This window comes from Mollisia scopiformis, assembly GCF_001500285.1.
Source record: "Mollisia scopiformis unplaced genomic scaffold LY89scaffold_7, whole genome shotgun sequence".
NCBI classification, from domain to species: domain Eukaryota; kingdom Fungi; phylum Ascomycota; class Leotiomycetes; order Helotiales; family Mollisiaceae; genus Mollisia; species Mollisia scopiformis.
The window spans coordinates 1106468-1132056 of NW_017263587.1; the positions used below are offsets into that span (position 1 = coordinate 1106468).

At 47.6% G+C, this 25589-nt stretch overlaps 10 protein-coding genes across 10 annotated transcripts; 8 read left to right on the plus strand and 2 right to left on the minus strand.

Annotated features, from left to right (window-relative positions):
- Positions 1 to 1269: 1269 nt before the first annotated feature.
- On the plus strand, positions 1270 to 1555 carry LY89DRAFT_682835 (uncharacterized protein; the record flags this gene model as incomplete). Its single annotated transcript, XM_018214578.1, has 1 exon — positions 1270 to 1555. The coding sequence occupies one exon, from the start codon at positions 1273 to 1275 to the stop codon at positions 1531 to 1533; it is 261 nt and encodes an 86-aa protein (XP_018074388.1). The 3' UTR covers positions 1534 to 1555.
- Positions 1556 to 2255: 700 nt separating this feature from the next.
- LY89DRAFT_682836 (putative 40S ribosomal protein S1) lies at positions 2256 to 3598 on the plus strand. The gene is made up of 5 exons (XM_018214579.1): positions 2256 to 2303; positions 2416 to 2500; positions 2557 to 2582; positions 2633 to 3134; positions 3187 to 3598. The coding sequence occupies exons 1-5, from the start codon at positions 2290 to 2292 to the stop codon at positions 3328 to 3330; spliced, it is 771 nt and encodes a 256-aa protein (XP_018074389.1). The 5' UTR covers positions 2256 to 2289; the 3' UTR covers positions 3331 to 3598.
- Positions 3483 to 4728, plus strand: LY89DRAFT_682837 (uncharacterized protein). The gene is made up of 3 exons (XM_018214580.1): positions 3483 to 3776; positions 3832 to 3902; positions 3962 to 4728. Exons 1-3 carry the CDS (start codon positions 3704 to 3706, stop codon positions 4427 to 4429), a joined length of 612 nt encoding a protein of 203 aa, XP_018074390.1. The 5' UTR covers positions 3483 to 3703; the 3' UTR covers positions 4430 to 4728.
- On the minus strand, positions 4539 to 5917 carry LY89DRAFT_469141 (prolyl oligopeptidase-like protein). Its single transcript, XM_018207743.1, has 5 exons — positions 5562 to 5917; positions 5466 to 5505; positions 5291 to 5415; positions 4737 to 5236; positions 4539 to 4679 (listed from the first exon to the last, which is right to left on the minus strand). The coding sequence occupies exons 1-5, from the start codon at positions 5756 to 5758 to the stop codon at positions 4648 to 4650; spliced, it is 894 nt and encodes a 297-aa protein (XP_018074391.1). The 5' UTR covers positions 5759 to 5917; the 3' UTR covers positions 4539 to 4647.
- A 624-nt stretch (positions 5918 to 6541) lies between these two features.
- Positions 6542 to 7928, plus strand: LY89DRAFT_579972 (Clavaminate synthase-like protein; the record flags this gene model as incomplete). Its single annotated transcript, XM_018209038.1, has 5 exons — positions 6542 to 6811; positions 6860 to 7387; positions 7438 to 7662; positions 7759 to 7810; positions 7861 to 7928. The coding sequence occupies 5 exons, from the start codon at positions 6542 to 6544 to the stop codon at positions 7926 to 7928; spliced, it is 1143 nt and encodes a 380-aa protein (XP_018074392.1).
- Positions 7929 to 9603: 1675 nt separating this feature from the next.
- On the plus strand, positions 9604 to 12387 carry LY89DRAFT_612099 (MFS transporter-like protein). The gene is made up of 5 exons (XM_018210604.1): positions 9604 to 10386; positions 10438 to 10474; positions 10599 to 10871; positions 10919 to 11586; positions 11712 to 12387. The coding sequence occupies exons 1-5, from the start codon at positions 10060 to 10062 to the stop codon at positions 12057 to 12059; spliced, it is 1653 nt and encodes a 550-aa protein (XP_018074393.1). The 5' UTR covers positions 9604 to 10059; the 3' UTR covers positions 12060 to 12387.
- A 1496-nt stretch (positions 12388 to 13883) lies between these two features.
- Positions 13884 to 16905, plus strand: LY89DRAFT_580275 (glycoside hydrolase/deacetylase; the record flags this gene model as incomplete). Its single annotated transcript, XM_018209049.1, has 9 exons — positions 13884 to 14173; positions 14220 to 14395; positions 14445 to 14540; positions 14605 to 14660; positions 14706 to 14854; positions 14908 to 14975; positions 15029 to 15294; positions 15367 to 15550; positions 16460 to 16905. The coding sequence occupies 9 exons, from the start codon at positions 13884 to 13886 to the stop codon at positions 16903 to 16905; spliced, it is 1731 nt and encodes a 576-aa protein (XP_018074394.1).
- Positions 16906 to 17419: 514 nt separating this feature from the next.
- LY89DRAFT_716499 (uncharacterized protein) lies at positions 17420 to 21018 on the plus strand. The gene is made up of 2 exons (XM_018218269.1): positions 17420 to 17728; positions 17848 to 21018. Exons 1-2 carry the CDS (start codon positions 17678 to 17680, stop codon positions 20800 to 20802), a joined length of 3006 nt encoding a protein of 1001 aa, XP_018074395.1. The 5' UTR covers positions 17420 to 17677; the 3' UTR covers positions 20803 to 21018.
- A 39-nt stretch (positions 21019 to 21057) lies between these two features.
- Positions 21058 to 21640, plus strand: LY89DRAFT_469595 (uncharacterized protein). Its single transcript, XM_018207744.1, has one exon. The coding sequence runs from the start codon at positions 21202 to 21204 to the stop codon at positions 21544 to 21546; it is 345 nt and encodes a 114-aa protein (XP_018074396.1). The 5' UTR covers positions 21058 to 21201; the 3' UTR covers positions 21547 to 21640.
- On the minus strand, positions 21135 to 23611 carry LY89DRAFT_612107 (uncharacterized protein). The gene is made up of 2 exons (XM_018210605.1): positions 21696 to 23611; positions 21135 to 21635 (listed from the first exon to the last, which is right to left on the minus strand). Exons 1-2 carry the CDS (start codon positions 23534 to 23536, stop codon positions 21581 to 21583), a joined length of 1896 nt encoding a protein of 631 aa, XP_018074397.1. The 5' UTR covers positions 23537 to 23611; the 3' UTR covers positions 21135 to 21580.
- Positions 23612 to 25589: the final 1978 nt, after the last annotated feature.

Here is a 25589-nt window from a genome sequence, read left to right on the forward strand (position 1 = left end):
GCGGGGAGAAAAGAGCAGTTTGTGTTGACTCGGGCCTTGGTGGTGGTGGGCGTATGGGTGTCCTCCGTACCTGCAGAGTGCCTCCGTTGGGCACAACTCTACCTAGTACAGAGATACTCTGTCACAAAAAATCAAGATTATGTGCATGTCTGAATGGGACCAACAACCGAATTTTCGTCTTCTCTTCCCTGCGGGATTAATTGCCATTACTCCACCCTGTACAACGACTCAAAAATCTCCAGTGTCACAAACGTAAATTCAGTTTTCCCCCTCTAAACTATGACCTCCCTCAATTGAGCTCTCGCGCAAGAGAGAAAGTAAAAATTACTCCCCGCCTGAGAGAGCGGACCATAATGGATCAATCAAGACCAAAGCCGACAATTTTTCGTCGTTCGTGTAATCCCAACCAAGGAAAATTATCAGAAGGTTTCTGCAGTGCAGCAGCCTCTGAGCGAGCGTGTGTCAGCAACTCGGCTGAGACGCAGCAGTAGCCCCATTGCAGCAGCGCACTCCCGTCCAGTGACGACCCTCCACATATCAGGCTTGCAGACACCGATTTACCTGCTGCGGGCAGGGACGCACTTCCCTCCAAAACAACTCACGCGTTGACATGTGGCAAATGGTAAACGAGAGGGAGAACAGGAAAGATGGGGTAATTGCTCGTTTTGGGGCGGCGCGTTGGGTGGTGGTGTTTGTTGTGAGTGAGTTCTGGGCCTCTGAAGTGGGACTCGCGGATGGCGGATGTGGTGCGTGGGTTTTTTCTTGCGTTACTTATATGAGTAAGGATCTACCTCTTTCTTGGGTGTATTCTAGGTTCTAGTAAAGGTTCGAGACCACGGGGTACGATTCGTTCTTGTACATACGCAAACACACCTTATTTCAAGGTTGATCCTCCCGCTTCCACGTCTCAAGCGTACCCGGAGTATCCTGGTCTGGACGGAAACTTATTCTTAATTGATTCAACGCCCTTGTTGCTTTCTTGTCCGAAGTCTTGAGGATCATTCATTGTGCTTGAAGTTGTATTTGTTTATTCGAGAAGCGGTTCGGATATTTTATTCGATTGTATATACCAGGCCATGGCTTCCAAATCTCAGACCAGAGCCTTGTCACCAAAGACCTCGACGTCGAGACGACCAAAGTTGATGAGAGCGGCGGCAACGGCACCGTCACTTGCCACTTCGAACGCATCGAGGCAGGATCTAGCCAGTCTTCAGAACTCAAGAGCAGCTACATTGTTGACGACACTGGCGAGCTATTCAACCCATCACAGCTATGAACACGCGAGGAGGACGAGCGATGGGAGCATGTGTTCCAGCCCAGGACAGAGTCCAGAGAGTGCTTTGGCTGAGAGAAGAGAGGCGTTCGAGGTCCTCGCTGCTCAATGTAAGTTACCTCATCAAGACTATACATGTCCCAACAGTTTCTAATGTCGAGACAGCCAATTACTTCAGCTTCCCAAGCTTCGAGGACTTCCAAGAGTATCATGAGGATCAAGAGAGGAGGGAGAGCAGACAAGAGAATGGCGTGCCTTGAAGAAGATTCAATGGTGCGGATGACTGAATGATCGAAATGACCGGGCCACGGAATCGTGGCCACGATGGAATGACAGTACGAACACAATGATACCACCCGGCGAGGCTTCGTCGGAAACAGCACGGCTCAACGCTCGGGAAACGGCGTTCCGGATATTTGCATTTCGAGCGTGAATAGGTATTGGTGTTCAATATTTGGCTGTATGTAGACTTGTTGGGTTGGGCTGATGTGGTCTTCGATCATGACGAAGATTATCACACCGCTATTGTCCGTCCCTCTTGTATCTAATGAGAAATCCACAAAAAGTATACATATGCATGCCTTTGTTGTTCATGCAGTGAAAGGTGTATCTTCGGCGTTGAGAAGGCTGGAACGCAATCCTCTCAGTAACAGGTAATGTTCTAGATATTGAATCCGAGAACACGAGACTCATGAGGTTTTGATTGCCACTCCTTGAGGGAATCCGAGCATTGCACTTCCCAGGTCAAACAATTGATATTCAACAAACAATAGTATTTTCCATCTTGTAGATAACAATGATGAACTGAAGTCGTAATGATGAGTCGGTTGGTGAAGTTGTGTTCTGAAGTTGGAGATTAAGGACGGCGCTTTTCACGCTAGTCTTTATTCGGCTACTCGCTAATTTAGGTCGGCACACAACGAGAAAGTTCGTCAAATTGAGATTCCACGATTTTACAACGACAAGACAATCCCCTTCGACAAAACAGCCCCGCGACTAGGTAACTTATCGCAATCATGGCTGTCGGAAAGTGAGTTTGACTCCCTTGATTCAATGGATATTATGGCGATACGATGGAGAACAATATTTGCGACTCGATGGAGGGGCAAATACTCGACGAACAGTCTCTGACATTACGACAGGAACAAGCGCCTTTCAAAGGGCAAGAAGGGTCTCAAGAAGAAGACCTTGGATCCCTTCACCCGCAAAGATTGGTATCAAGTCAAGGTATGCGCATTGGAGATGTTAACGACGAATGTAACCAGCTGCTAACATTCTTTCAGGCACCTTCCTCCTTCCAAGTTCGAGAGTACGATACCTTATCCTGCGAAACTGATGGCATAATCTAATATAATGCAGTGTTGGAAAGACCCTCGTCAACAGAACCACTGGTCTCAAGAACGCAAACGATGCTTTGAAGGGCAGAATCTTCGAGGTCTCTTTGGCCGATCTCCAGAAGGATGAGGACCACGCATTCCGAAAGATCAAGCTCCGCGTCGACGAGGTCCAAGGCAAGAACTGCTTGACCAACTTCCACGGTCTTGATTTCACATCCGACAAACTCCGATCGCTCGTCCGAAAGTGGCAATCCTTGATCGAGGCCAACATCACGGTCAAGACCACCGATGACTACCTCCTCCGCCTGTTCGCCATTGCTTTCACCAAGCGCCGACCGAACCAAATTAAGAAGACCACATACGCCGCTTCGTCGCAGATTAGAGCTATCCGAAAGAAGATGACTGAGATCATCCAACGCGAAGCCTCCAGCTGCACCCTCACACAACTCACCGCCAAGCTCATCCCCGAAGTCATCGGTCGTGAGATTGAGAAGGCCACCCAGGGCATCTACCCTTTACAAAACGTGCGTATTTTCAAGATATCATGTCTGGAGTTAAGCTGACTAAAATCTACAGGTCCACATCCGAAAGGTCAAGCTTCTGAAGGCACCCAAGTTCGACCTTGGCGCTCTTCTCAACCTCCACGGCGAGTCAAACACAGATGATTCAGGAATGAAGGTCGAGCGGGAGTTCAAGGAGAAGGTGTTGGACGAGGTATGAACGGGTCTGCAATGTCTGATACTTGGGGTTTTCGACTGGTCATTTGCATGTAGTCAGGTCTTTGCTTTGGGATCATGGCGTGGTTTGCATGCCCAGGTTCTTTCTAGCATAGGGCTAGGAAAAAATTAAATGCAAAACACAAAAAACTACTCGTCATATTCATTCTCATTTCGTTTCCCTTTGTGAATGACCCTGCTTTTCCTTTGTGTTGCTATAGAATCTGGTGGCGCTTTGATTTTTAGCGATGCAGGGTGCCTCGGCCAGCGCTGACGTCGTGAATCAAACCTTGGCTGGGCACATGAACTTTTTTTGTTCACTTCCAGGTAACTGTCTCTCAACAACTTTCTTGCAATATTCCAGAAAGATCAACAAGATGGCATCCGACGAGTCGATTTCTACATTAAAGATCTTAATGATCGGACCATCAGGAGCAGGAAAGTCAGCACGTAAGTACCCTAAAACAGCATACAACACAAGGCTGTCTCTAACACAAACGCCCAGTACTCATACGATATTGCGATGACCAGTTCGACTCCGAATCCTCTACTGCCACCATAGGTGTAGATTTCAAGGTAGATCCTCTCTCTTCGCTCTACACAAATCAAAGAACTAACCTACCCTCTCAACAAAGATGAAGAAACTCTCCGTCCACGGCAAAGCCTATCGTCTCAACCTCCTCGACACCGCCGGCCAAGAACGCTTCCGCACCCTCTCCAACAGCTACTACCGCGGCGCCCACGGCGTGGTCCTCGTGTACGACATCTCGAACCGGGACTCGTTCCTGGCGATGGAGCGCTGGTTCGAAGAGGTGGAGTCGAATGCGCAGCCCGGTGCGGTCACATATCTCGTGGGCGCGAAGATGGACAAGACGGCGCAGCGGACGGTGAAGGTGGAGGAGGGCATGAAGATGGCGGAGGAGAGGGGGTGTGTGGGGTTTTGTGAGGTGAGTAGTAAGACGAGGGAGAATGTCCGGAAGCCGTTTGTCGAGATTGTGGATGCAGTTGTGCAGAAGCCGGAGTTGTTGAGTAGTGGGACGAGGAGGATGGGGACGGTGCCTGTGGATGGAGGGGAGGGTTTTGGGAGTGGATGTTCGTGTTGAGGAGATGGAGAGCCTTGAGAGGATCTCAGTGTCGTGGAAGTAGTTGTGCATTTCTATGTGCGGGGTCCGGAAGACGAGGAAGGGCGATATACGAGACAGGGACTGGATTAAGCGTTGTATTGGATGGTGTAGACTACATGGAGTTTCACGGATGCAATCGCATGGGATTGGATTGGATGGGCATGATACCCTTATACACATAGATTGTACATTTTCTTCTATTCCTTAGGTTTGAGGAAGTCTACGACCACTACTCCATAGTTAGCACAAATACACATACATTCACAGCCGTGATACGCAAACATACCTCTTCTAAAAGCTTCTGGCTGTTCCGAGATCACCCAGTGCCCAGCATCAATATCCGCCAACTCAAATCGAGGAAAGAATTGTCCTATTATTGGCAATGCTTCGTCTGGAACGTATTTGCTCTGCGTCCCTCGAACAAACAATGCTCGCTTCTCGAACCGCACTTCACCTGGATTCTTGTAAGGAAAGTCCCCAAGATTATCCAAAGTCGATGCTAATATCCTCAACGGCACCTTGAACTTCTGGGTCTTTTCGTCTGCGGGTCGATGTAGATTTCCAAGCAGGAATTGTCGTATAGGCAAAGACTCTTCGTAGTCTTGCAATATCTTGTCCGCCTCGGCTTGCCGTGTTACGCCTGCTTCTTCGATTTTCTTCATGCCTTGTATGTATTTGCCGAAATTGCTGAGTAGAGCGGCATCTAATGGAGCATTGTCGACTGAAACGACGTCTGCGATTAAGTCTGGCTCTTTTAGAGCTAATGTCATAGCTGTCTTTGCGCCCCTAGGAACTGTCAGCATTCTGTCTGTAATTGACAGAGTTGCAGGGTATACTGACATCGAATGCCCTATTAATGTTGTATCCTGAAGCTTGTGCTCATCTATAAAACCCGCAACATCGTCTGCCATAGAAAAATAGTCGTGGTACGGATTGTGGGGTGAGTCGCCATGATTTCGGAGGTCCTATAGCTTCCTAAGCAAATGTCTTTCTGCGATCAGGAATGGGAGCATACCACAGCATATACCGGCCGTCCTAGATCTCTTGCAAGAGCTCTAAAATAGCTGTTAGCCAAGGTCCCAAGAAGGATTGACGACAGGACATAGCTCACTTACTCATGCTCCTATTGTTCTTCTTGGATCCGAAGAGCCCGTGCATGAATATTATGGCTGGAGGAGCTTTGGATGCTGGATTGGCAGGTTCGTGGAGGTCGAAGGCTAGAGGTATTCGGTGGTTTGTTGCGTAGCTTCTACTCCATGCTGTAGAGTTGGCCCTGAGGACAGCGGAAAGTGGTAATCGAGGTGGCATTTTGTGAACTTCGTCCAATGTGTGGTAGGAAGTTGGACGGCGAAAGGCTGAAGCTGTTGAGTGAAAGTCGCAAAGCAGTTGGTAATTTCAAGCTTGCTCTGGATTGCCCGTCGCTGTCATGTGACAGCAACACATTGAAACTTTCCTCATCTTCAATAACAGTTCAAATACTGTATTTAATATTTCACTGTTCTATTTTCATTTGTGGCCTGGTGATGTGCCAATTGGTTTGTGTTAAATTGAGTATCTATTGTTTCACGTACTCCGAGGTGGCTGAAAGCAGCTCTCTTCCGTCTGCAAAACAATAAATTTCAGCAGTCAGGTTGGCTGGACTCGACCTCTGGAAGTCCAAGGTGTACGAACTCTAGTGACGCTCACATACAGAGACTTTGAATCTGCCTGCGGGTCCGAGACATTCAAGACTTCCCTCAACGATGGCGTACGATGCTTCTACCCATCTGCAACAGCACCCCAAACTCCAATAGGTTTCGGGAGCCCATCCATGCGGTCAAGTGCTAGCGGGGACGTCCGACGCTGCCTGTAGGATGGGATGTCGTTGATAGAAGACTCCTTATCTCAAATCCGCTGTGTACCCCTCCTCGGCCGAACCTTACCCGTCACCAATATCTGCTTCACGATTTCATATCAAAGTAGGAACTTCAAGTAGATGCGTTCTATATAAGTAAATTCGTTGCTTTGAACCAAGTTGGGGAGGCAATTTTCAAGTGTCCAAATCGAACATACTTCTACATCATGTCTCCTTCAAGAGTTACAGAAAGTCAAATGGTGATCACACCTATCAAGCATGGAGCAGACAAGAAATGCAAGCTTGGAGCTACAGTCACTGGCCTAGACCTGAACAACGTTTCAGATGAAGATTTGGCAACTCTCAAGGAAGCTACGCACAGATACCAGCTTCTCATGATCAAGGATCATCATAACCTTGATGTGAAGAAGCACTGGGAACTGGTCACAAGACTGGATCCCACGGCCCATGAAGTTCATGGTCATGGAACCGTAGCTCAATTTGCGAAGACTGGAGGGATGCTTGCTGTAAGTTATCTTATCTAAGGCATAAAACATGAAAGCTAATTTCTACAGAAAAGAACTGTTCATGGTATCCCAGAAGCTCCAAATGTCCGTCTGATTGGCAAAGGCTACCAAGGAGACGATCACTATGGCATCAAGAATTTTACTGCAGCCGGAGCGAGCAATGATTATCACAGGTACCCTCCTAGTAAAGAGGCATTCGAAGCTGGCAATACTCAATTTCAGAGATGGCACATTGATGCTCCTCTCTATGATCGCGAGCCACCTCACTTTACCGCACTCCGAGCAATTAAATGTCCTGATCAGGCTGATATTCAAGTCAATTGGGATGATGGCAGCGGCTTAAGCATGAAGACCAAACCAGGTCAAACTGCTTTCGTCAGTGGTATTCAGTTGTACGAGTTATTGACCGATGAGGAGAAAATGTTAGCTGAGAATAGCTGGGTGGAATACGCACCTTTCCCATACATGTGGATCGAGAATTGCAAAGGCCGACCAAACGGACTGGGTTTAGAGACGGAGGGCCTCGAGCACAAGATGGATGAGATGCCTGAATGGGAGGAGAGTAAGATCAAACGAGTAAGCACGCAATCCTTCGACGATTACAATTCGCTGATATTATTTAAAAGTACCCGATGGTATGGGTCAATCCCTTAGGCCAGAAAGCACTTCAAGTTCATGGCATCTGTGTACGGAAGATGTTCCTCAAAGCCACACCAACTAGTGAGGTGAAGGTGGTCGATGATCTAGTCGAGATCAGAAAGCTGCTCCACAGCTGGCAAGAACGGATCATCAGACCTGAATACGTGCTGTCTGCACCAGTAGAAGAGGGGGATGTTCAAATGTGGGATAACGTGAGTGATCTAGATTCAATATGTTTCTGCGTTTGTGCATACATGTATTCCTGCACGTTTCCAAGAGACTCAACAGCTGACCTCACGATCTTGCAGTGGAGCGTTTTTCATACCGCCATTGATTATCCGGATCAGTATGGACCAAGAAGTGAGTCACTTTGGTATCACTCAAACGTCGATATGCTGACGAAACCGAAGCCATGCACCAAGCCAATCTTGCGGCTTCCGACAGTCCAGTTGGACCTGTTCCAATACCTGTATCGTAGCCAGTCGTCCTGCTCTGAATATCTGAATGATGCAGGAATCTGATCGATTCTGCGCACTTCTATGCTCCAAACATCCAATGATTGCCAGTGCCTCTGACTTTTGGTCGTGCACAATTTCTTCCCCCATATCTGCTCGGTACATTGTCGTCTCATAAAACAACTGAGTATATTTTTCAACAAGTTCTTGAAGTTTCAGGATACGTTGTTGCCTTCTGACCGCTGATGCAGATCTACTGTTCCTACCCGCTCAAACGGAAAGATCGGCCCATTTCCTCTCCTATTTCCCATACTTCATCAAGTCATATTTCTTGCTTCTTATTTCTGCTTCTTCATCGACATAATTCGTATCTTCCCAGATCACGACTCGTGATACTGCCAATACACACAGTACGTTGTCACTGCACTCCAATGAGAGGTACTTTCCCTAATGCCTTTAGGCACAGATTCTTCACGTCTTTCTGGTCGGCAGGTTTGAAACCAGAGATATCACATCATGAACTCAAACGCTGTCTACTCCGATGGCTATCCTGCCTGGAATGAAGTTAGATTTACAAGGGTAAATAAGCTCCTATGTTTTCTTCTCTCACCCAGCTGCTTAATTTCTGATCACGCCTCAGATGGAAGACGATGCGAACAGTGAAGAATGGACCAACTTATCTGCCGAAGTCGAAGATGAGCATATCACCAACCTCAATCAGAATGATACTACTCCAGTCGCCGTCGGAACAGGTAAGGCACTTCCCCAACAAGACAGAGAGCAAATGAACGCTCCACTTACAAACAACCAGAATTGGTGAAAAGGCTTCCGGCCACCGACAAGCCCTCCCACGAAGTTATAGAGCGATTTTTTAGAGCTCTCAAAGCCATAGAGTATGCCTTCGATCGAGGAGACTCACTAATGGAGGTCACCAAGAGCCTTCGTAAACAAGTCAATCACTTGCAGATTGCAAACGCTTCTCTCGAAAGAACAAACAGCGTTTTGCGGCAAACGATCCAGCTGTCAACTGAATTGAATTCTCGATCCAGCGATCTTGTTAATGGGCAAGACCAAGTTCTGCAAGCCATGGAGAATGATATTGAAGCCGCTGGTATGGACAGTGGAATAGATGTCGATGGAATCCTCGCCGGAAATCGTCGCCGCATGGAAGGGATGCGATTGAGATGTCGGGAACTGGCTCAAGGTAGAGCTGAAGCCGCCCGAACATCACACACGGACTCTTGATGCTTTGCTCTGACGTTGAGGCTATGGATCGTGTTGGCAATACCTGCTTGAGGGAAGAGATACTGGACGAGGAAGGGACATCCATTTTAGGAATCTTTGGGAACGGGAATGGCAATCAAAAGTTTTTGTAACTCGTTAGTTTATACTGTCTTTGAACTCCTTTCTTTGGCATCAAATCAATCAACTGTTCAAAATGTGAGTTCCGCATGAGGGATGTTCGCTTGTGACATTTCCCAGTCCATCAAGAATTGGCAACGACTTTGGGGTATGAGAAATGATGAGACGAGATCTCTGTACACATCCATTCATGATGAGAACTTGCATTCCTCAACGTTTCCAAACAAAAAAATGAGCGAAATACGAAGGAACGTTCTATCACGTGAAAGTGACATGTTGGCCGATCTCCTCGATCGGCAGGGACATTCGCCTTCTTCCACTTTTGAAGCTTTTGCCCCATCCCACTTCGACCAGAATATTTACCCTCGGCCATTCACAAAGCGAAGTGGCTCCCAAACAATCCTCGTTTAGACAGCCTTGATTAGTATCATGTCATAAAAAACGTATCTTTTATCTCCTCTTGGCCGCTGCCAAACTATCCTAGCAGCGGTTCGGGGAATGAAAACTCATCCCACTTTTCAATGCTTAAGTTCAACGTCGCATGCACATGTCTGCTTATGGTAGGATCAATGGAGATCTATCGAGGTCTCTTATCATGGTTGACAAGGTGTGAAGTCACAGTTACTGGTGAGCAGGTGGTGATACGAATGGGGCAACTTTGCGAGGTGCAGAGGGTATATAGGTTCATGCTTCCCTCTGATACGGTCTAGACTTTTCTGCCGCGTGACGTCTGGTGACTTTTGATTTCTGCGTACTTCCTCATTTTGTTGTGTCTGTGATATACATTTCATCATGACTACCCTCAGGCACGGTCATCTTGATGAAGATGCGATTCCGGGAACAGTACATCTCGTTGATCTCGAAGGGACAATCCGCGCAAAACACTCAGCTGCTCACAAAGATGTCGTTCTCGTGCCTGCTCCTTCTGCAGACCCGGATGATCCTCTGAATTGGTCGCCTCGGCGGAAACTTTTGAGTACAGTGAGCTTGAGTGTGTACACTCTCATGGTCGGAATTGCAAGTGCTGCGATCTATAGTGTTTTGGAACCCATTAGTGAGGACACTGGGTTGACATTGGGTGATTTGAATGCTGGAACTGGGTACATGTTTTTGTTCTTCGTAAGTACGGTCAAGAGAAGGATGATTCTGACTCAATACTGATAGAATCAGGGCTGGGGATGTTTATTCTGGCAAGCACTTGCTTTGCGTACGTCAAAATTATCCTTGAATTTTCAGATACAGCTAGGTTGTTGAGTTCTCGGGACACTCTTTCGGGAGAACTCACCTCGCCTGCATGATATAGTATAAGAGTCATACTGATCTTTCACCAGAATACGGAAAGAGGCCCGTTTACTTATTCAGCATGTTGGCAACTCTGGGAATCATGATCTGGGTACCTCACGCAACAACGAATGGGGCATGGATAGGAAGCAAGATCTTGCAAGGTTTCGTCGGCGCTCCAATTGAGTCTCTTTGCGAGATCTCTATCACCGACATATGGTTTACTCATGAAAGAGGAACATACATGGGATTGTATGCGTTCATGCTTGCCGGTAGTAACTTTCTCGCCCCAGTTCTTGCAGGTTTCATCAACGACGGTCAAGGTACGTGTTCTTACCACAGTCGCAAGGCTCAATTAACACCTATCAAGGCTGGCAATGGGTGATGTACTGGTGTGCGATATTTTTGGCCATCGGCTTCGTCTTTTGCTTCTTCTTCATGGAAGAAACGAATTATGATCGCGAGCCCCTCGAACTCGTGAACACGCCAACAGACACACCCGGAACATCGACGCCGAAGGACGGGACGCTATCTCCATCACTTGATCCCGAGAAAACTGGCGTAATGCAAGAGCCTGAGAACATTGATTCTGCTGTAAGCGTGGACGAATACAAGAAGAAAACCTACTTGCAGAAATTGTCTCTCCTGGACAAGAAAAGGGACTTCCACCTTTTCAGAATGATGATCAGACCGCTGCTCTTCTTCTCTTTGCCATCCGTGGTATACGCTGGGTTCTCGTACGGAAGCAATTTAGTCTGGTTTAATGTCTTGAATGGCACAGCGTCTCTTATCCTCTCAGCGGCGCCCTATAACTTTCCGGCATCCATGGTTGGGCTTTCTTACGTTAGTCCGTTGATCGGTGTAGCGGCGGGATCGTTCTACTCTGGCGTGATTGGAGATAGGGTTGTCCTTTGGCTGGCAAGGCGGAACAAGGGTATATTGGAGTCGGAGTATCGGCTGTGGCTTTTTGCCCCTTCATTGATTCTGATTCCTGGATCCCTGATTCTATGGGGCGTTGGGGCCGCACACCATGTGCATGTAAGTCTTGCTTTCTTCACTCATATGCACCTGTGTCATCGTCCCATATCTTTACGGAGGTCCCCACAGCTATGTCTAAACTTTGTACTGCATCGAGGATAATTTGCTGACGTCTTTACCAATAGTGGTTCGGCCTCATCTTTGCAATGGGAGTGATATCTGCCTCCAACTGCATTGGTGTACAATTGAGCGTCAGTTATTGCATTGACTCATATAAGGACTTAAGTGGCGAAGCTATGGTTACCGTTATCATCATAAGAAACACCATGAGTTTTGCTGTCAATTATGGGATAACGCCTTGGGTCACTAACATGGGGTATCAGAACGCGTTCGTTGTAGCCGCCTTTGCAGGGTTGGCTCAAGTGTTGACCTTCTTGGCTGTTGTCAAGTGGGGAAAGAGCTGGCGAAACAAGACGAAGAAGACGTACTATAAGTTTGTGAAGCAGAGTGAGGGGTTGGGCGTTACGCATTAAGCAGGGACTTAGCTTAATTGATAGACACCACTTTTGGTTGCTCATACGCAGCCGAATCATTCGACTCGAGACGGCAACTCGGTTCCAAGCGAATAGATTCAGACGAATTATGATTTCTCAGTGAATATTCTGTATTGTTGGAAAGTTACATTGTCACGGATGAGAGTTTTGTTGCCGACTTCTTGGGCTTGTTGCTGTCTAGATGTGACGACAATAAATCCACACGTGAACCTCACGTGCCATCTCATCTGAATACTGGCTTTACGCCTTCAAATCTTTATGTTGAAAACAGTACGTCTCATATAGCATGCGACAATTAAGAGAGCACATTGTGGACTTCCCGATGACCGTTCTTGACTCAAATATTCGTTCTGCTGAAAACAAGCTTTTTCAACTGACCATTCAGGAACTAACAAAAGGAAAACAAAATCGTTATATGCAGGAGTCTATTGACAGCAGTGGCAAACTCGATGCTGTGTGGAACAAGTCAAGCCATCTTCACAACCACTGGGTCGTCATCAGGAACAGTGCATCATGCAACCGCTTCATACGGATGAACACGCAAGCAAAACGACGATATCAAGTAATGAAGAGTGTTCAGTGCGGGGGAGTGGTACCACTTGGTACAGCACAAAAACGCCTCGAATAATGCAGAGTGAGACAGGAGCTGAAGAGTGCTTTTTTGTTGCGGTCTGCCGTGGGCGGCGTCGAGGCAAAATGCATGCAGGCCTCAGGAGATGAATTTCAAGCGAAGGCCACCACAACATCAAGAAAAGGTCGCTGTGTCACTAGGAAACTTCGTCGAGGGGCAAATCTACCCTATCATTTCCACAACCACGAAGAGGACCAAAGTCTTTGCGTTAGAGTACGCCGTGACCCTCTCCATTTGCAGTAGTGTGCCAAGAACGGAGAATGGACCGCTACTTGACTCTCATTGCATCAGTGCTGCATTTCTCTCTGCCGGTAACCCGTACTTTGAGCTGGAAGAAGCAAAAGCAAGTGCTCAAGAACATGGATCTCGGTGCTTCGGTAGTCAACCGAGAGACCCTCGATCTTGTTCATATTGCATCTCCTATGATCTGCTTGAACCCTGTTCCTGCAGATCCAGGTTCCAGGCCCAGGGGTGAAGAAGAGGGCGGGATCTATTTTGGTCGGCCCTTAGACTGGCCCCAACTCAAACTAGACGGCACACGTACCTCCAGTCTTCAATAATATCAACCACTTGTTATTACCATTGCTGCCATCTCGCTGGTCAAACGACGATGCCGTCCAAGAGCGCAGCCAACATCGACCGACTTGGGCCCCCGCATATGCAACGCGCTTCTTAGAGTCTTGGTTCGTTGGTGATTTTGCAGCAGACTAACATCGAATCATCAAGCGATGGAGTACAATGTCGGGATATCCATCGCATGCCCCTCGTGCTAAAGGCATGGATGAATGCCACGATGAGAGCCACCCGCTTAGCGTCCAGGTCTCAGCCGATTGGTATATGCAGGAGTCTCGAGGTTGATCCAAGCCGAGCAATTTTTTTTATGTCTTGACCAACCCCAGAAAAACTGGCCCGGTTTGCTTTTGTCTCGTATGAGCTGTACTTGCATGTTCCCGGCAATCGTGTGAGCTGCCTTCTTTTCTCTGCCCTACTTAGAGCTCCTGTTCTCCCGACGTTCGTTACATTGTCCTACCTTCACCTTCATCATCGAAGCACTCGGAACTTTTTTGGACACGCAGTCCCTCGTTTACCTGCGTTCCATCCGCCGTTTACACGTACAAGGACGTGTGACCTCTTCTTCGAATTTGCCAAGCTCAACAGACTCGCAACCAACAATGCATCTCAAGCTCTTGTTCGTTGGGGCCTTCGCGTCTATAGGCCTTGCTCACTCGAGCCGTGAAGGTCCTTCCACGCCAAAGCTTTTTGGCGCGAGAAAGTTCCTCTCGACTCTCGAGGCGCGTAACGCGTTACCAGAAGCTCTTGCGGAGCACGAGGACCATGTTGAGAAGCGCTGGCCCGAGGATTCCTTCCAAGCATTGGAGACGCGTCAAATTGGTGGTACCGATGGACAGTGTGGACCAGGTGTAGGGACGTGTGCTTCTGGCTACTGTTGTTCTCCTGCTGGGTATGTGAAGATTGAATCAATTCAAGAAACCACTAATGCTCGAAAGCTGGTGTGGAGTCGGCATTGATTACTGTGCTGGACCTGATTGTCAACTTGCCTACGGTCCTGGCTGTGATGGTAACCAATCGCCATCTGGTGCATCTACTGCTAGCGTTGCTAGACCTGTGTTGGGCTCGATGCCGTATGGTGGTGCTGGAATTTATGATTGTCTTACTGCTGGAGGTACTATTCTGATTCAAGTTGCACTTCTAAAGTACTCATACTTCGTTAGATATTGCCTTCACTTTCGATGATGGGCCATACAACTACACTTCTGATCTCCTCGACAAGTTGTTGGTCTACAATGCCAAGGCAACCTTTTTCGTTAGTAGGTTGTGAAAATCTCATTCTGGGATATTCCCCATCTCAACTAATTCTGACTATTGAAATAGCTGGCAACAATCTCGGAAAAGGTGCAATTGATACCCATTGGTCTTCTATCATTCAGGTAAAGTCTCATGGCCCTAAAATCGACAAAAGCTAACAAGAAAAGCGCATGATTGCCGAGGGTCATCAAGTTGCTTCTCATACTTGGTCCCATCAAAACCTGACCTCATTGGACGCCACCACCTTCCAAAACCAGATGATTTATAATGAGATGGCTTTCAGAAATATCCTGGGTTACTTCCCAACTTATATGAGGTAAAAAAGCATTGTTGCTTACATGGTGGTTTACTCTCGCTTACACTTTGCAGACCCCCTTATTCTGAATGTGACTCCACGTGTGAAAGCAGACTTCAGAAATTGGGATATCATATCACCTGTTAGTTGCTCCCAATTTTTCTGAGATGGATTTGAAGCTAATCAAGAGTGTAGACTTTGATCTCGACACTGAGGGATATCTGAACGACTCGCCGACCCTCATTCAGAACTCAAAAAACATCTGGGATGCGGCTATCGCTCAAATCAATGCTGCTACTGGCAACTATCTAGAGATTGAACATGATATACACTATCAAACTGTTTACAACCTTACTAACTACATTCTGGCCTCGATGTACGCCAATGGATTCCAGTCCGTATCTGTTGGTACTTGCCTTGGGGACCCGTCCGCAAATTGGTATCGGAATGCAGGTGGCGCTGTTAGTGCCTCATCATCTTCAACAAAGTCCTCCACCTCCACGGTCAGCACGAAAGTCACGGGAACGTCCAAGGCTCCGAGCTCCACTTCGTCCGTTGCTCAAAGTGTGAGTACCGATGGATCGTGTTCCAGTACCATTACCTGCCTTGGATCAACGTTTGGAAATTGCTGCTCTCAATACGGCTATTGTGGGTCTGACAGCACCTACTGTGGAGCTGGATGTCAGCCTGGGTCTGGTTCTTGCGGGGTTTCGAGCAGTGGCAGCAGCTCCGTGCTATCAACATCCAAAAAATCATCGACATCTTCCTCAAGCTCAAAACTTACCACAACTAGCACGACCTCACAGAAGACTAGCTCTTCCACCTCATCGGCTCCTGTGTCCAGCTCCTCTACGGCCTTGATCATATCCGTGGATGGGACGTGCGGTACCACTATTACCTGCCAGGGAAGCACATTTGGAAACTGCTGTTCTCAATACGGCTATTGTGGATCCGCTAGCACCTACTGTGGAAGTGGCTGCCAGCCAGCATTCGGAACCTGTGGAGTCTCGTCTTCAAGCTCTTCACTGACATCTCAAAGTTCAACTTCGGCAAAGTCTTCTACGAGCACTAGTCTGTCTACCCTTTCATCTGTGTCATCGGTCTCTGTCCTTTCGTCCGATACTTTGTCTTCAGCAGTACCCAGCTCTTCGACATTAATTGAAGTTGCTATGAGCTCTGAGGTGTTTACAAGTTCTCTGAGCCATTCAGGCCTCTTGAGTACAATAAGCACTCATATTACAACAGAGCCTCTCAGTAGCCCGAGCCATCTGAGTAGTACAAGCACATTGACACCATCGTCGCGAGCTCTTGTTGTCAGTTCATCAAGTCTTGCTGCATCGATCTCTGTCATGAGCTTGCACCTTTCATCATCCCCAACTCAGATCTTGAACTCAGTCTCTCTTTCTTCCGTTGTGCATTCGATGCCGTCGTCAAGCTTGAGCTCATTTGTCTCCCATACAGAAACGTCGTCAACTTCGAAGTCTTCAAGTCTGTCTACGACATCTTCCAAGTCTTCCACAGTTTTAACCTCTTTGAAATCATCGTCAACTTCAAAGTCTTCAAGTCTATCTACGACATCTTCTAAGTCTTCAACAGTTTCGACCTCATCGAAATCGTCATCAACAGTCAAATCATCCTCGTCCACGAAGACATCAAGCTCGGCCACCTCCACAGCTACGCTCCCCGTATCAACGGACGGGACATGTGGGACAAAATTCACCTGTCTAGGCTCGACGTTTGGAAACTGTTGCTCCCAATATGGCTATTGCGGAAGCACAGCAGCATACTGTAGCACAGGATGCAACCCGGCAGGAGGCACTTGCACCAAGGTGACAACTACAACTTCACAATGGCTATTCAACTCATTAACCACCAGCAGCGTCGTCTCTAGTCCCACCAAGATCATCACGAGTCCGGACGGTACTTGCGGACGCGGTACGAGTCATACCTGTGTTGGAAGCAAGTTTGGAATTTGTTGCTCGGCTGGAGGGAAATGTGGGAACTTGGTTTTCGGATTGGTGCAGCCTTATTGTGGTGTTGGATGCCAGGTTGGCTATGGGATTTGTGTATAGATCGCGAAGGCGTAAAAGGTGGTATGACATGATGGGAAGAAATATGGATGGAGTAAGTGCTGGGTCTCAGGTCATGTATATGATTCACGTCGCGGTAACGATAGAACCTAATGACAGTGCGGCATTCCTGTGATTTTGCTTCTCCACCTCGCGAGTGATCACTCTTCCTGTTTCGAAACTCGTGGAAGCTACGAATCATCACAGTTGTATTGGATAGGCCAATACTGCATGCATTTACTTTCACTTATGCATGGCTCAGCACCGCCACCACCGCCCAGCCAAGACTGGCAACTGACTGTACTTCACAACTCGACGGGAATTTGACGAAGTCAAAAAGAGACCGGGCAATCTGTACAAAGCTAAATCTATCCTCCGTCTCTAGAATCGTAAACGAATATAATTGTTTTCGAGCTTGTCAACGTGAATGTTGTCCAATCCTCGCTTACCTCCTGACTGTACTTCCTACTCCTTTCTTCCTTCCCAATACATCTCAGCTATTTTAAGGAAACGATAACTCAAAACGTGAATTCGAATGCACTCAAACAAGACAGACCCAAACAGATATTCGCCCTCGCAATAAATCGTAAAATCTCTTACCATGTTACATATTCTTCGTCAGCCGTGCAGAAAAGCTCACACCGTTCGTATCGCATCGCCACAGCCATGTTCCCTGCAGCTGAAGTGGCCATTGCTGTAACCCCACCTCACTCCAGGCTCCGTGAAATAATTCAATAACCTCGCAACAACCAAACGTATTTGCTTGGAAACGGCGATGGAGTCGGAGAAGAGAGGTATGGATCTAGAAAAGGAGTTGACGTGCTCGGTGAGTGATCTCCAGAGCTTCGTACCATGTTTGCGCCGCCACGCGAAGGAGGAATGCGACGTGACAGACCGGCCCCATGACTCCAGTTTCCACGTACTGATACTTATAACTTGCTCTAGATATGTACGGAAGTCCTCTACCAACCTCTCACTCTGCTCGATTGTCTGCATACCTTCTGCGGCTCCTGCCTGAAAGAATGGTTCAGCTGGCAGCTCACAGCTGCGCGCAATAACCCGAATTCGCTGCCGCAGGGAACGACGCCGTATACGTGTCCGTCGTGTCGCGCACCGGTGAGGGACACGAAGCATAATGCGACAGTGACGACGTTGGTGGATATGATCGTGGCGGCGAGTCCGGAGAAGGGCAAGACGGAGGAGGAGAAGGAAGAGTTGAAGAGCAAATATACCCCGGGAGAGAATGTGCTGCCGAAAGTGGAGGAGAGGGAGAAGAGTTTGAGGGAGAGGAGGGTCGAGGATGCGGATAGGAGGCTGGTGAATGAGGTTAGGGATCTCAGCTTGAGGGAGGTGGGAGTGGAAACTCCTGAAGCTAGGAGAGAGCGGAGGAGGAGGGAGGCAAGTCGATCGGAAGGGACGAGAGCACCGAGAAGTAGAGACGCCAGCAGGGACAGCAGGAATACGGATGAGAGGGAGCGTGAACGGCGGCGGCGGAGAGAGACTGAGTCTGATCGTAGGCTTGCTGGAAGCAGCAATGGGACATTACAGCCAGAATCAGAGTCTACAGAGGATCGACGGCGGAGACGAAGTGCTGAGAGACGAGCGAGGCATGAGCAAGAGAATCGCACAGCGGCAAGGCAAATCGAGCACCAATCTTCATTACGATCGCTCATTAGTGCGTCGGACGTTGATTCACGCGAAATGGAAGAGGAGATTCTACGCCAGATCCGGGAAGAAGGACTTCTTGATGGTATCGATTTGGAGAATATCGATGTTAGTGAGCAGGACCAAATCAGTGAGAGAATAGCTGAAGCTTTCCGGAGACGGCAGAGTGAAAGAGCCAGACAGGAGCCAGCACGGAGAAGCAACACTAGTGCTACCAGCGCTGTGAGCGCCGCGAGTGCCATGAGTACTGCAGGTGCTGTGGGTGGGCAACCAAGAAGGACTCATTCATCTGCTCCTGACTCACGAGAAAATTCTGGAGACGATAGTGGTCGACCTTCCTCCAGGAGACAGAGAGCACATTCCCGAACACCAAGTTCAGTGAGCCAAGATCAACCAAGCAGACCTCCACAGTCGATAAGTGCTCTTCAGGCAGCTCATCTTGAGGTCCAGTCCGGAGACGAAGGGCATAGAAGGCGGCGCACGAGTAGCAATAGCCGAAGTTCGACGACGCCAGTCCCAGTAGCGGAGAGTCAGGCAAGGCCAGCAGCCAGATCACAAACAGATCTGAGCGATAGACCACAGTCTGCAACTTTCCCATCAACTCGACCATCTGTATCAGCAACGACTAGAAGTACTACCGACCCAGTAGTGACCCAAGTAGCCGATGTACCCGCTCCTCAATCGCGATCACGAGCTTCATCAAACTCTAGCCCTCGGCTCAGATCAGCCGCCAGAATGGAAGATGTTTCTACGTCTGCAAATAGGACAGAACGAAAGACTCGTGCCCCTCCAGAGAACATATTCGTACCAGCTGCAGGCCCTTCAGCTGTCTCGTCTCCTGTTACTGATCAGTCCTTAATGCCTGCACCTTTATCTCCAAGAGTCCCTCAAACAAGCTCGTTGTCAGATCGAGCATTTGCTCTATCCAGTGGTACAAGACCAACCTCTTCTGGTTCTGTTGCATCGAGAAATCGATCGCACTTGTACCCAGAGCCATCCATAACATGTAATCGCTGTTCAAAACCTCATATTGAGTACGAAATGCACTACAATTGCAGTCTCTGCCACAATGGCAATTGGAACATATGCCTCGCATGCTATCGATCTGGACTAGGATGTCTACATTGGTATGGTTTCGGCCAATCTGTGTGGGCTAAGTGGGAGAAACTCAGCCAAGGAGGTGAGGCCGTAGAACGACCTCATATGCTTACTGGAAGTCGATACCTAGCACCAAGGATAGCACCTGGGGGTGCCGATGGCAGAAGAACACTTACCACAGAAGATCCCCAGAAGCGACTGCAGAGCGGGACCTTTTGTGCAAGTTGTTTGGCTTGGACTAACGAATGCTATTGGCGATGTGATCTTTGCAATGAAGGCGATTGGGGTTTTTGCAATATTTGCGTCAACCAGGGCAAGTCTTGCACGCATGCACTGCTTCCTTTAACATACAAACCAGCTGAGACCAATACGCCACCTCTATCACCAACTCATGATCAGAAAACTCCACCTTCAGCATCGATTCTCACCGGTCCTGGTGTCATGGATATTGGGCCGTTCAAGCCTCTCACTTTCTCAACTAAGTGTGATATTTGCCACTATCCGATTCAACCTTCTCAAAGTCGCTATCATTGCTTCTACTGTGTAAGCAAAGTGCCAAATACTCTTCCGGGAGACTACGACATTTGTACAACTTGTTACCCGAAGCTTGTTGCATCTCGACGGATCAGCGCTGAAAATGGCCATAACGGCTGGCGTCGATGTCTTCAAGGGCATCGCATGATCATTGTGGGCTTCGAGGACAATCGTGGTGGTCAGCGACGAGTCATCGTACAAGATCTGGTCGGTGGTCGAGGACTATCCGAGCAGGCATGTTCATTTAGAGATCACTCCGGAGCAGAGCTCCAGAAGTGGACATGGGGCGACGGCGTGCACATTCGAGGTGACGATACGCATGCCAAGCTTGTCACCACAGATGTCATGAAAACAGCTCCTTCTACAGCTCCAGATATGGCCTTGGACTCGACGTTCCCGCCAGATGGAGGCGTGGGTATGCTCGCTGTAGCACTCTGGCCATGGTGGCCTGCTCCAGACGCCGACGACGAATTGATGTTCCCCAAAGGTGCGGAAGTCAAGGAGTGCAAGAACGTCAACGATGATTGGTGGCATGGAACGTACATGGGGAAGAGAGGTCTATTTCCTGCTCCGTATGTTAAGACGTTGGATGCAAATATGTGATATATGGTGTGGATGGATGGATATACAAAATTTGTGGATATGAGGAAAACGAATTTATGCGATGATTGATGATTTTATGAGGGCTGAGACGAATGTTGGGATATAGTTGAGCGAGTTTCTTGATTGCATAGCGTACGTATAGTAGGATCTGAGCCACAGTCTGGCAGATGAATTTGAAGCGTATTTGTCTTTTCTCAATTATCGAACACTACGGAGAAATCACCAACTTTTGAATGAAGTCCATGATCCACTTTAAAAGTGATCATGGGCGCCATTTATCGTGGGCTCTATCCGAAAAGTAATCATCATGGGCTCTATTCAATATGGGCGTTATTTGACTGATAGCAAGTATCGTGGACTCCATCTATCATGGACTCCATGTGAAAGTTGGTCGCCATCATGGGCTATTCATGGTGGGTGCTATTCATCATGGGCGCCATCCATCATGGGCGCCATCCATCATGGGCGCCATCCATCATGAGCTCCATCCGAAAGTTTGTAAGCATCATAGGCGTTATTCATGATGGGCGCCATTGTCAAGGACACTATTTGAGACTAACAGACAGACAGGGAGCTCATGAGATGTATTATTCCTTCACATCTAGACTCAAACAACGATCTACAGCTCATCATGCTCTAGAATATGTGGGTATATTATTTACACACTTCACTTGCATCCATTCTGCAAATCTGAAAAACTCCGCAACCCCGCTCTATTCCCTAGGTACGCGTATGTCCTGTTAATGTACAATATAGAATCTCGTTATTTACACCCCGTTCATGCGCCCGTATAGCCTATGGTTTCGCGGTCGTCGTCTACTAGTCTGCCGTATCTGTTTGGTGGTTAGTGTTTGTCCTTCATAAAAAAGTGAGGAGGGAAGTGAAAGACATACTCAAGCAGTAACCTAAAGAACCACACCTCCAAATCCTCATTCCTCAACACCTTATCCGCCCAATCCCTTCCTTGAAGCGCAATCCGCTCCGCCTCCTTCTTCCCCGACGTCTCTCCCGCAAACCATCTCACAGCCTCGACCCACTCATCACCCCTCAAGCTCAAAGGAATGAAATGTACCCAAGGCTTCAACCACTCCTCGTGCCATTCCCTGAAAATAGCCAGCTTGTACACCAAACTTCGACTCTTCAAGAAAGCGTAAAACCGGCCGCTGAAAGCATTGCCGTCAATGTCGAGAAGGTACTTGTAGTTCCACGCATCTTCTTGCTTGGCCGTTTCTTTGATATCAAAGAACTCTTTCTGAGCGTCGCAGTCCCCGGGGTCGCACTGCCCAACGTACGAGAAGTAGATATCAAATATCTCTTTGAAGTCGCTTCGAGGTACTTCCTTTACTTGCCAGTCCTCACTCGTTTCTCCGCCCCGATTGACGAGGATCTTAGCCTGGTCTCCTGCATTGATCTTCTGTACGAGATGTTGTCGATGCTGACGTCTCCAGCCTCCGTCCCGACTAAATCCTCCAGTGGTTGAGCCACGCCAGTATATCTTGTCCTGTTTCTCACTCCACAACATGTCTGCCGTTTCATTGTATGGCACTTTTCCGTACCAGTACCAGGGAGATGGATATACAATATCGTTGTAGGAGGAGATTTTCGATTGAGAGAAGATTGGAAAGAGATCGTGGACGAGGTTGTAGGCATTTGGTCGATCGAAGAAGCCGTAGGACTCGCTGAACGAGGGCGATTGGCAGATATCGGAGAATGCTGTCTGATTATAGACAAATCCTAGCTCGCCCACTGCGTAGCTATCGAAGTTATCCTCCTTTGGACCATCTTCGAGGTTTCTTGATGGGGTATCTGGTGGACAAGACATTCTCGAATGTGTCCATGTAGGTTGATGGGCGAAGACGTTGAAGCGGGTAGTCTTGACGTCCTCGAAGCGTGATCCATCGGTGAGATCCGCTGGCTTGGGTGACCATGAGTTTCTGGGCTTCTCTACAGCATTTGCTGCTGGCATCTTTTCATCCTTCGCAATGGCAACCAATCTCGAAAGATCATCAGACGGTACAACTACCCGAGGTTCATCGTGTATGTTGAAGCATAAATCCATATCTGGCAGATACTTTATGAAGTCCTTCATCATACCTTTCGTAGCTTCTTCCTGCCACTCTCTTCCGCCATTGATCTTCTTGACAGCACCATTCCGAATCAAGGCCCCAATTAAATTATTGCCATCGAATCCCAATGCTTCTCGTGCCCGTGCCCTTATCGTCGAAGGTTTGAGTCCCCAGAATGGAGTCAAGGTATGGTAGATAGAGTCGTATTCATCGACCAATTGCACGCCTTTTGCTTTTGCAAAATCCCACCACTTGTCGAAATTTGGAGGAGGTGGTAGGCCATATCTCTTTCTGTATTCTGCAACCGCTTCCTCAAGAGTTTTGGATTGGTGTTCCAAGATCTTCTCAAAGTCCTGCTCGGCGTCCTTCACCAGCTGCCATATTGGATGCGAACCGCTCAAAGTTGGAGGATGTGATTTTGGAGCTTCCGCCGTAGAGCCACCTGCAGATAGTTGTTTTGGAATTTTGGGGATCGATATGGGAGGCTTGAATCCATTTGTATCGGAAGGTAGTGACGGGGGCGCTCGTAAGTAGAAGACGGAGAATGCAGCAAACGTAAGGAGGGCTACCAGCACCAGAAATTGCCTTGAGCGCATTCTTCTCCTGGCACACGTCAATATTGTCTTGAGAGAGGGCAGCACCGAATCTTCATGATCCCCCAACAACATATGGTTGTGATTGGGACGGTGAGGGTAATAGCGAGTGCTCGTGCTGGAGGAGGACCGACGACGCGCATGTTGATCAGACATGGTTTGCGTGGTGCTGCCGTATCACAAAGTGGATTTCCGATCCCGACAATGGGACCCCAGTCCCGATGTCCAGCTTCTGCTTGGCTTTCGCCTGGTCACATACAAAAGCGGTGATGTGCAGTACTAATTACCAAGAAACACGAGATGGTTTCCAAGATAATGTTTTGCATTAGAAACTGGTGCAAAGTTAATTAAGTTTAGTCAGGTCGGATTTTAGGTTGTTGATTAGGTGCTAACCTAAGTAACTAAATCTTGACAGCTAGGCTCTAGAGCAACTTCGGATGAGATCCGTTTACCAATGGCTTCTATCTTGTCAATTAAGAGTGTTTAAGATATATATTCTACTTTGTGGTGAGCTCTTTGCCGCCAATAATTGTTTACATTTTCTTGTCATATTTACAATGTTCTGAAAGAAATCAATATCCAATGAACATTTATTGCTTCGTTTGTTTCTTTACAGTATTTGGGACAGAACCAATCGCCTCTTGTGGTCTGAAATTTTCATTTGTACAGGCAACCATCCCCAAAAGTGTAACTTGAGCGGTCCTGTCGAGTTCTATTACTGGTTCATGGTCCCAACTGTGCTTTCTTCCAAAAAATATCTACGTTCTATGAGAGCAACTCTCTCCAAATACCACCTTACCTGCCCATATAATTTGATCAGCAATAACCTCAGGCCCAAATAGTGATTTCAAGATTTGTCAGTCAGTAGGGTAGTGCCGTATTTATAGAATTCTTTCAACGAATTCGGAGCTTGTATAGCATATCGGCAGAATATGAGACAATGTTTAGATTCTTTGATTCCTGCATGTCCCGAAGACGGAAAAGGGGTGGAACAACTCGATTGAACAACATGCTATGATGTTGGCAATAGCACAATCAGATGACAACACTGTCATTAGCGACAAGAAAGTTTCCTCTTCTACTGATTATTACTCGTTATACGTGTGAATACAACATCGGCAGTCAACAAAGCTCTCGAAGCCAGCCTAGCCTCCGGGCTAATCGCAGCTACGAAAGGTTCCAGGCAGCGGTGGAATGGACACTTGTTGCGCGATGCATGCAAGTTTACTTTCCAAAGACGTTGGGAAGCGATGTTTTATATACATACTTCCTTGACCTTCAGCTCTCTTTCAGAATTAATTCCGATTCACCGCTGCCAAATTAGTCGTCAGCATTTGATACTTATTCGCCTGCTAGAAATCTTGATCGCAGACGGGAATTGTGCATTAAACGGAGGTCAAGTGTTAAGAGTGGGAGGAGCAAAATTACGGAAAGTATGCAGGTGCAAATAAGCCGAACGAAAATATGGACAAGTACTGCTTTACAATACATAATATTCATGAAGATTCCCTGCATCTCGATGAGTAGAGTGGGATTTGGGTATGATATGACAACTAGATAATTTCACAAGTATTTTGCTTCACTTCTGAAAAGCATGAAATTGCAGGCCTTCCAACCAGGGGCTCATAATCATAGCAGTGAGGACAAATTAGCACAAATTTTAAGGAACTGGAAGTCGACATCAGCTAGCAATTGGCAGAATAGCAAGTTCGAGGCTGAGGATACAAATCATGCATTATGGTGGTGAAGTTGAGTATAATTCATTATCCTGCCTCTGTAAATAGATGTTGAAACAAACCAATGAATGATATACAACTGATAACATGAATATCTGAGACTCATGTCTTGCCTTTCCGGGTCCGCGAGACTTCTGGGGTAAAGAGTGTCGTGTGCAGAAGGAATCCAAAAGCGTGCAATAGAAGCCTTTCTTGGGCCCGAAAGTAGGTTATGACAACTCAACAACCCCGCTTTTAGACTGACGTTGAAGATGATGTCGTTCATCAACAATAGCAATAATATACCATTTGGAACCCGAACAATAAACAATCCTTCCGTTTCAGCTTTACGGACTTTCCTTTTTCCTCTTCCGCACATTTCGCATCCATCGGATCTTGACAACGTCACAAAT

Bases quoted from the DNA above. Each gene is read 5' to 3' on its own strand.
- LY89DRAFT_682836 (XM_018214579.1), top strand. The intron at 2,501-2,556 runs GTATGCGCATTG...ACATTCTTTCAG, and splicing joins AAGATTGGTATCAAGTCAAG to GCACCTTCCTCCTTCCAAGT. The intron at 2,583-2,632 runs GTACGATACCTT...AATATAATGCAG, and splicing joins TCCTCCTTCCAAGTTCGAGA to TGTTGGAAAGACCCTCGTCA.
- LY89DRAFT_682837 (XM_018214580.1), top strand. From the start codon at position 3,704: ATGGCATCCGACGAGTCGATTTCTACATTAAAGATCTTAATGATCGGA. The intron at 3,777-3,831 runs GTAAGTACCCTA...ACAAACGCCCAG, and splicing joins AGGAGCAGGAAAGTCAGCAC to TACTCATACGATATTGCGAT. The intron at 3,903-3,961 runs GTAGATCCTCTC...CTCTCAACAAAG, and splicing joins CCATAGGTGTAGATTTCAAG to ATGAAGAAACTCTCCGTCCA.
- LY89DRAFT_469141 (XM_018207743.1), bottom strand. From the start codon at position 5,758: ATGCCACCTCGATTACCACTTTCCGCTGTCCTCAGGGCCAACTCTACA. The intron at 5,416-5,465 runs GTATGCTCCCAT...AGGAAGCTATAG, and splicing joins GACGGCCGGTATATGCTGTG to GACCTCCGAAATCATGGCGA. The intron at 4,680-4,736 runs GTATGTTTGCGT...ACTATGGAGTAG, and splicing joins GCCAGAAGCTTTTAGAAGAG to TGGTCGTAGACTTCCTCAAA.
- LY89DRAFT_612099 (XM_018210604.1), top strand. From the start codon at position 10,060: ATGACTACCCTCAGGCACGGTCATCTTGATGAAGATGCGATTCCGGGA. The intron at 10,872-10,918 runs GTACGTGTTCTT...ACACCTATCAAG, and splicing joins TTTCATCAACGACGGTCAAG to GCTGGCAATGGGTGATGTAC. The intron at 11,587-11,711 runs GTAAGTCTTGCT...CTTTACCAATAG, and splicing joins GGGCCGCACACCATGTGCAT to TGGTTCGGCCTCATCTTTGC.
- LY89DRAFT_716499 (XM_018218269.1), top strand. From the start codon at position 17,678: ATGGAGTCGGAGAAGAGAGGTATGGATCTAGAAAAGGAGTTGACGTGC. The intron at 17,729-17,847 runs GTGAGTGATCTC...AACTTGCTCTAG, and splicing joins AAAAGGAGTTGACGTGCTCG to ATATGTACGGAAGTCCTCTA.
- LY89DRAFT_469595 (XM_018207744.1), top strand. From the start codon at position 21,202: ATGGGCTATTCATGGTGGGTGCTATTCATCATGGGCGCCATCCATCAT.
- LY89DRAFT_612107 (XM_018210605.1), bottom strand. From the start codon at position 23,536: ATGTTGTTGGGGGATCATGAAGATTCGGTGCTGCCCTCTCTCAAGACA. The intron at 21,636-21,695 runs GTATGTCTTTCA...ACCACCAAACAG, and splicing joins TTCTTTAGGTTACTGCTTGA to ATACGGCAGACTAGTAGACG.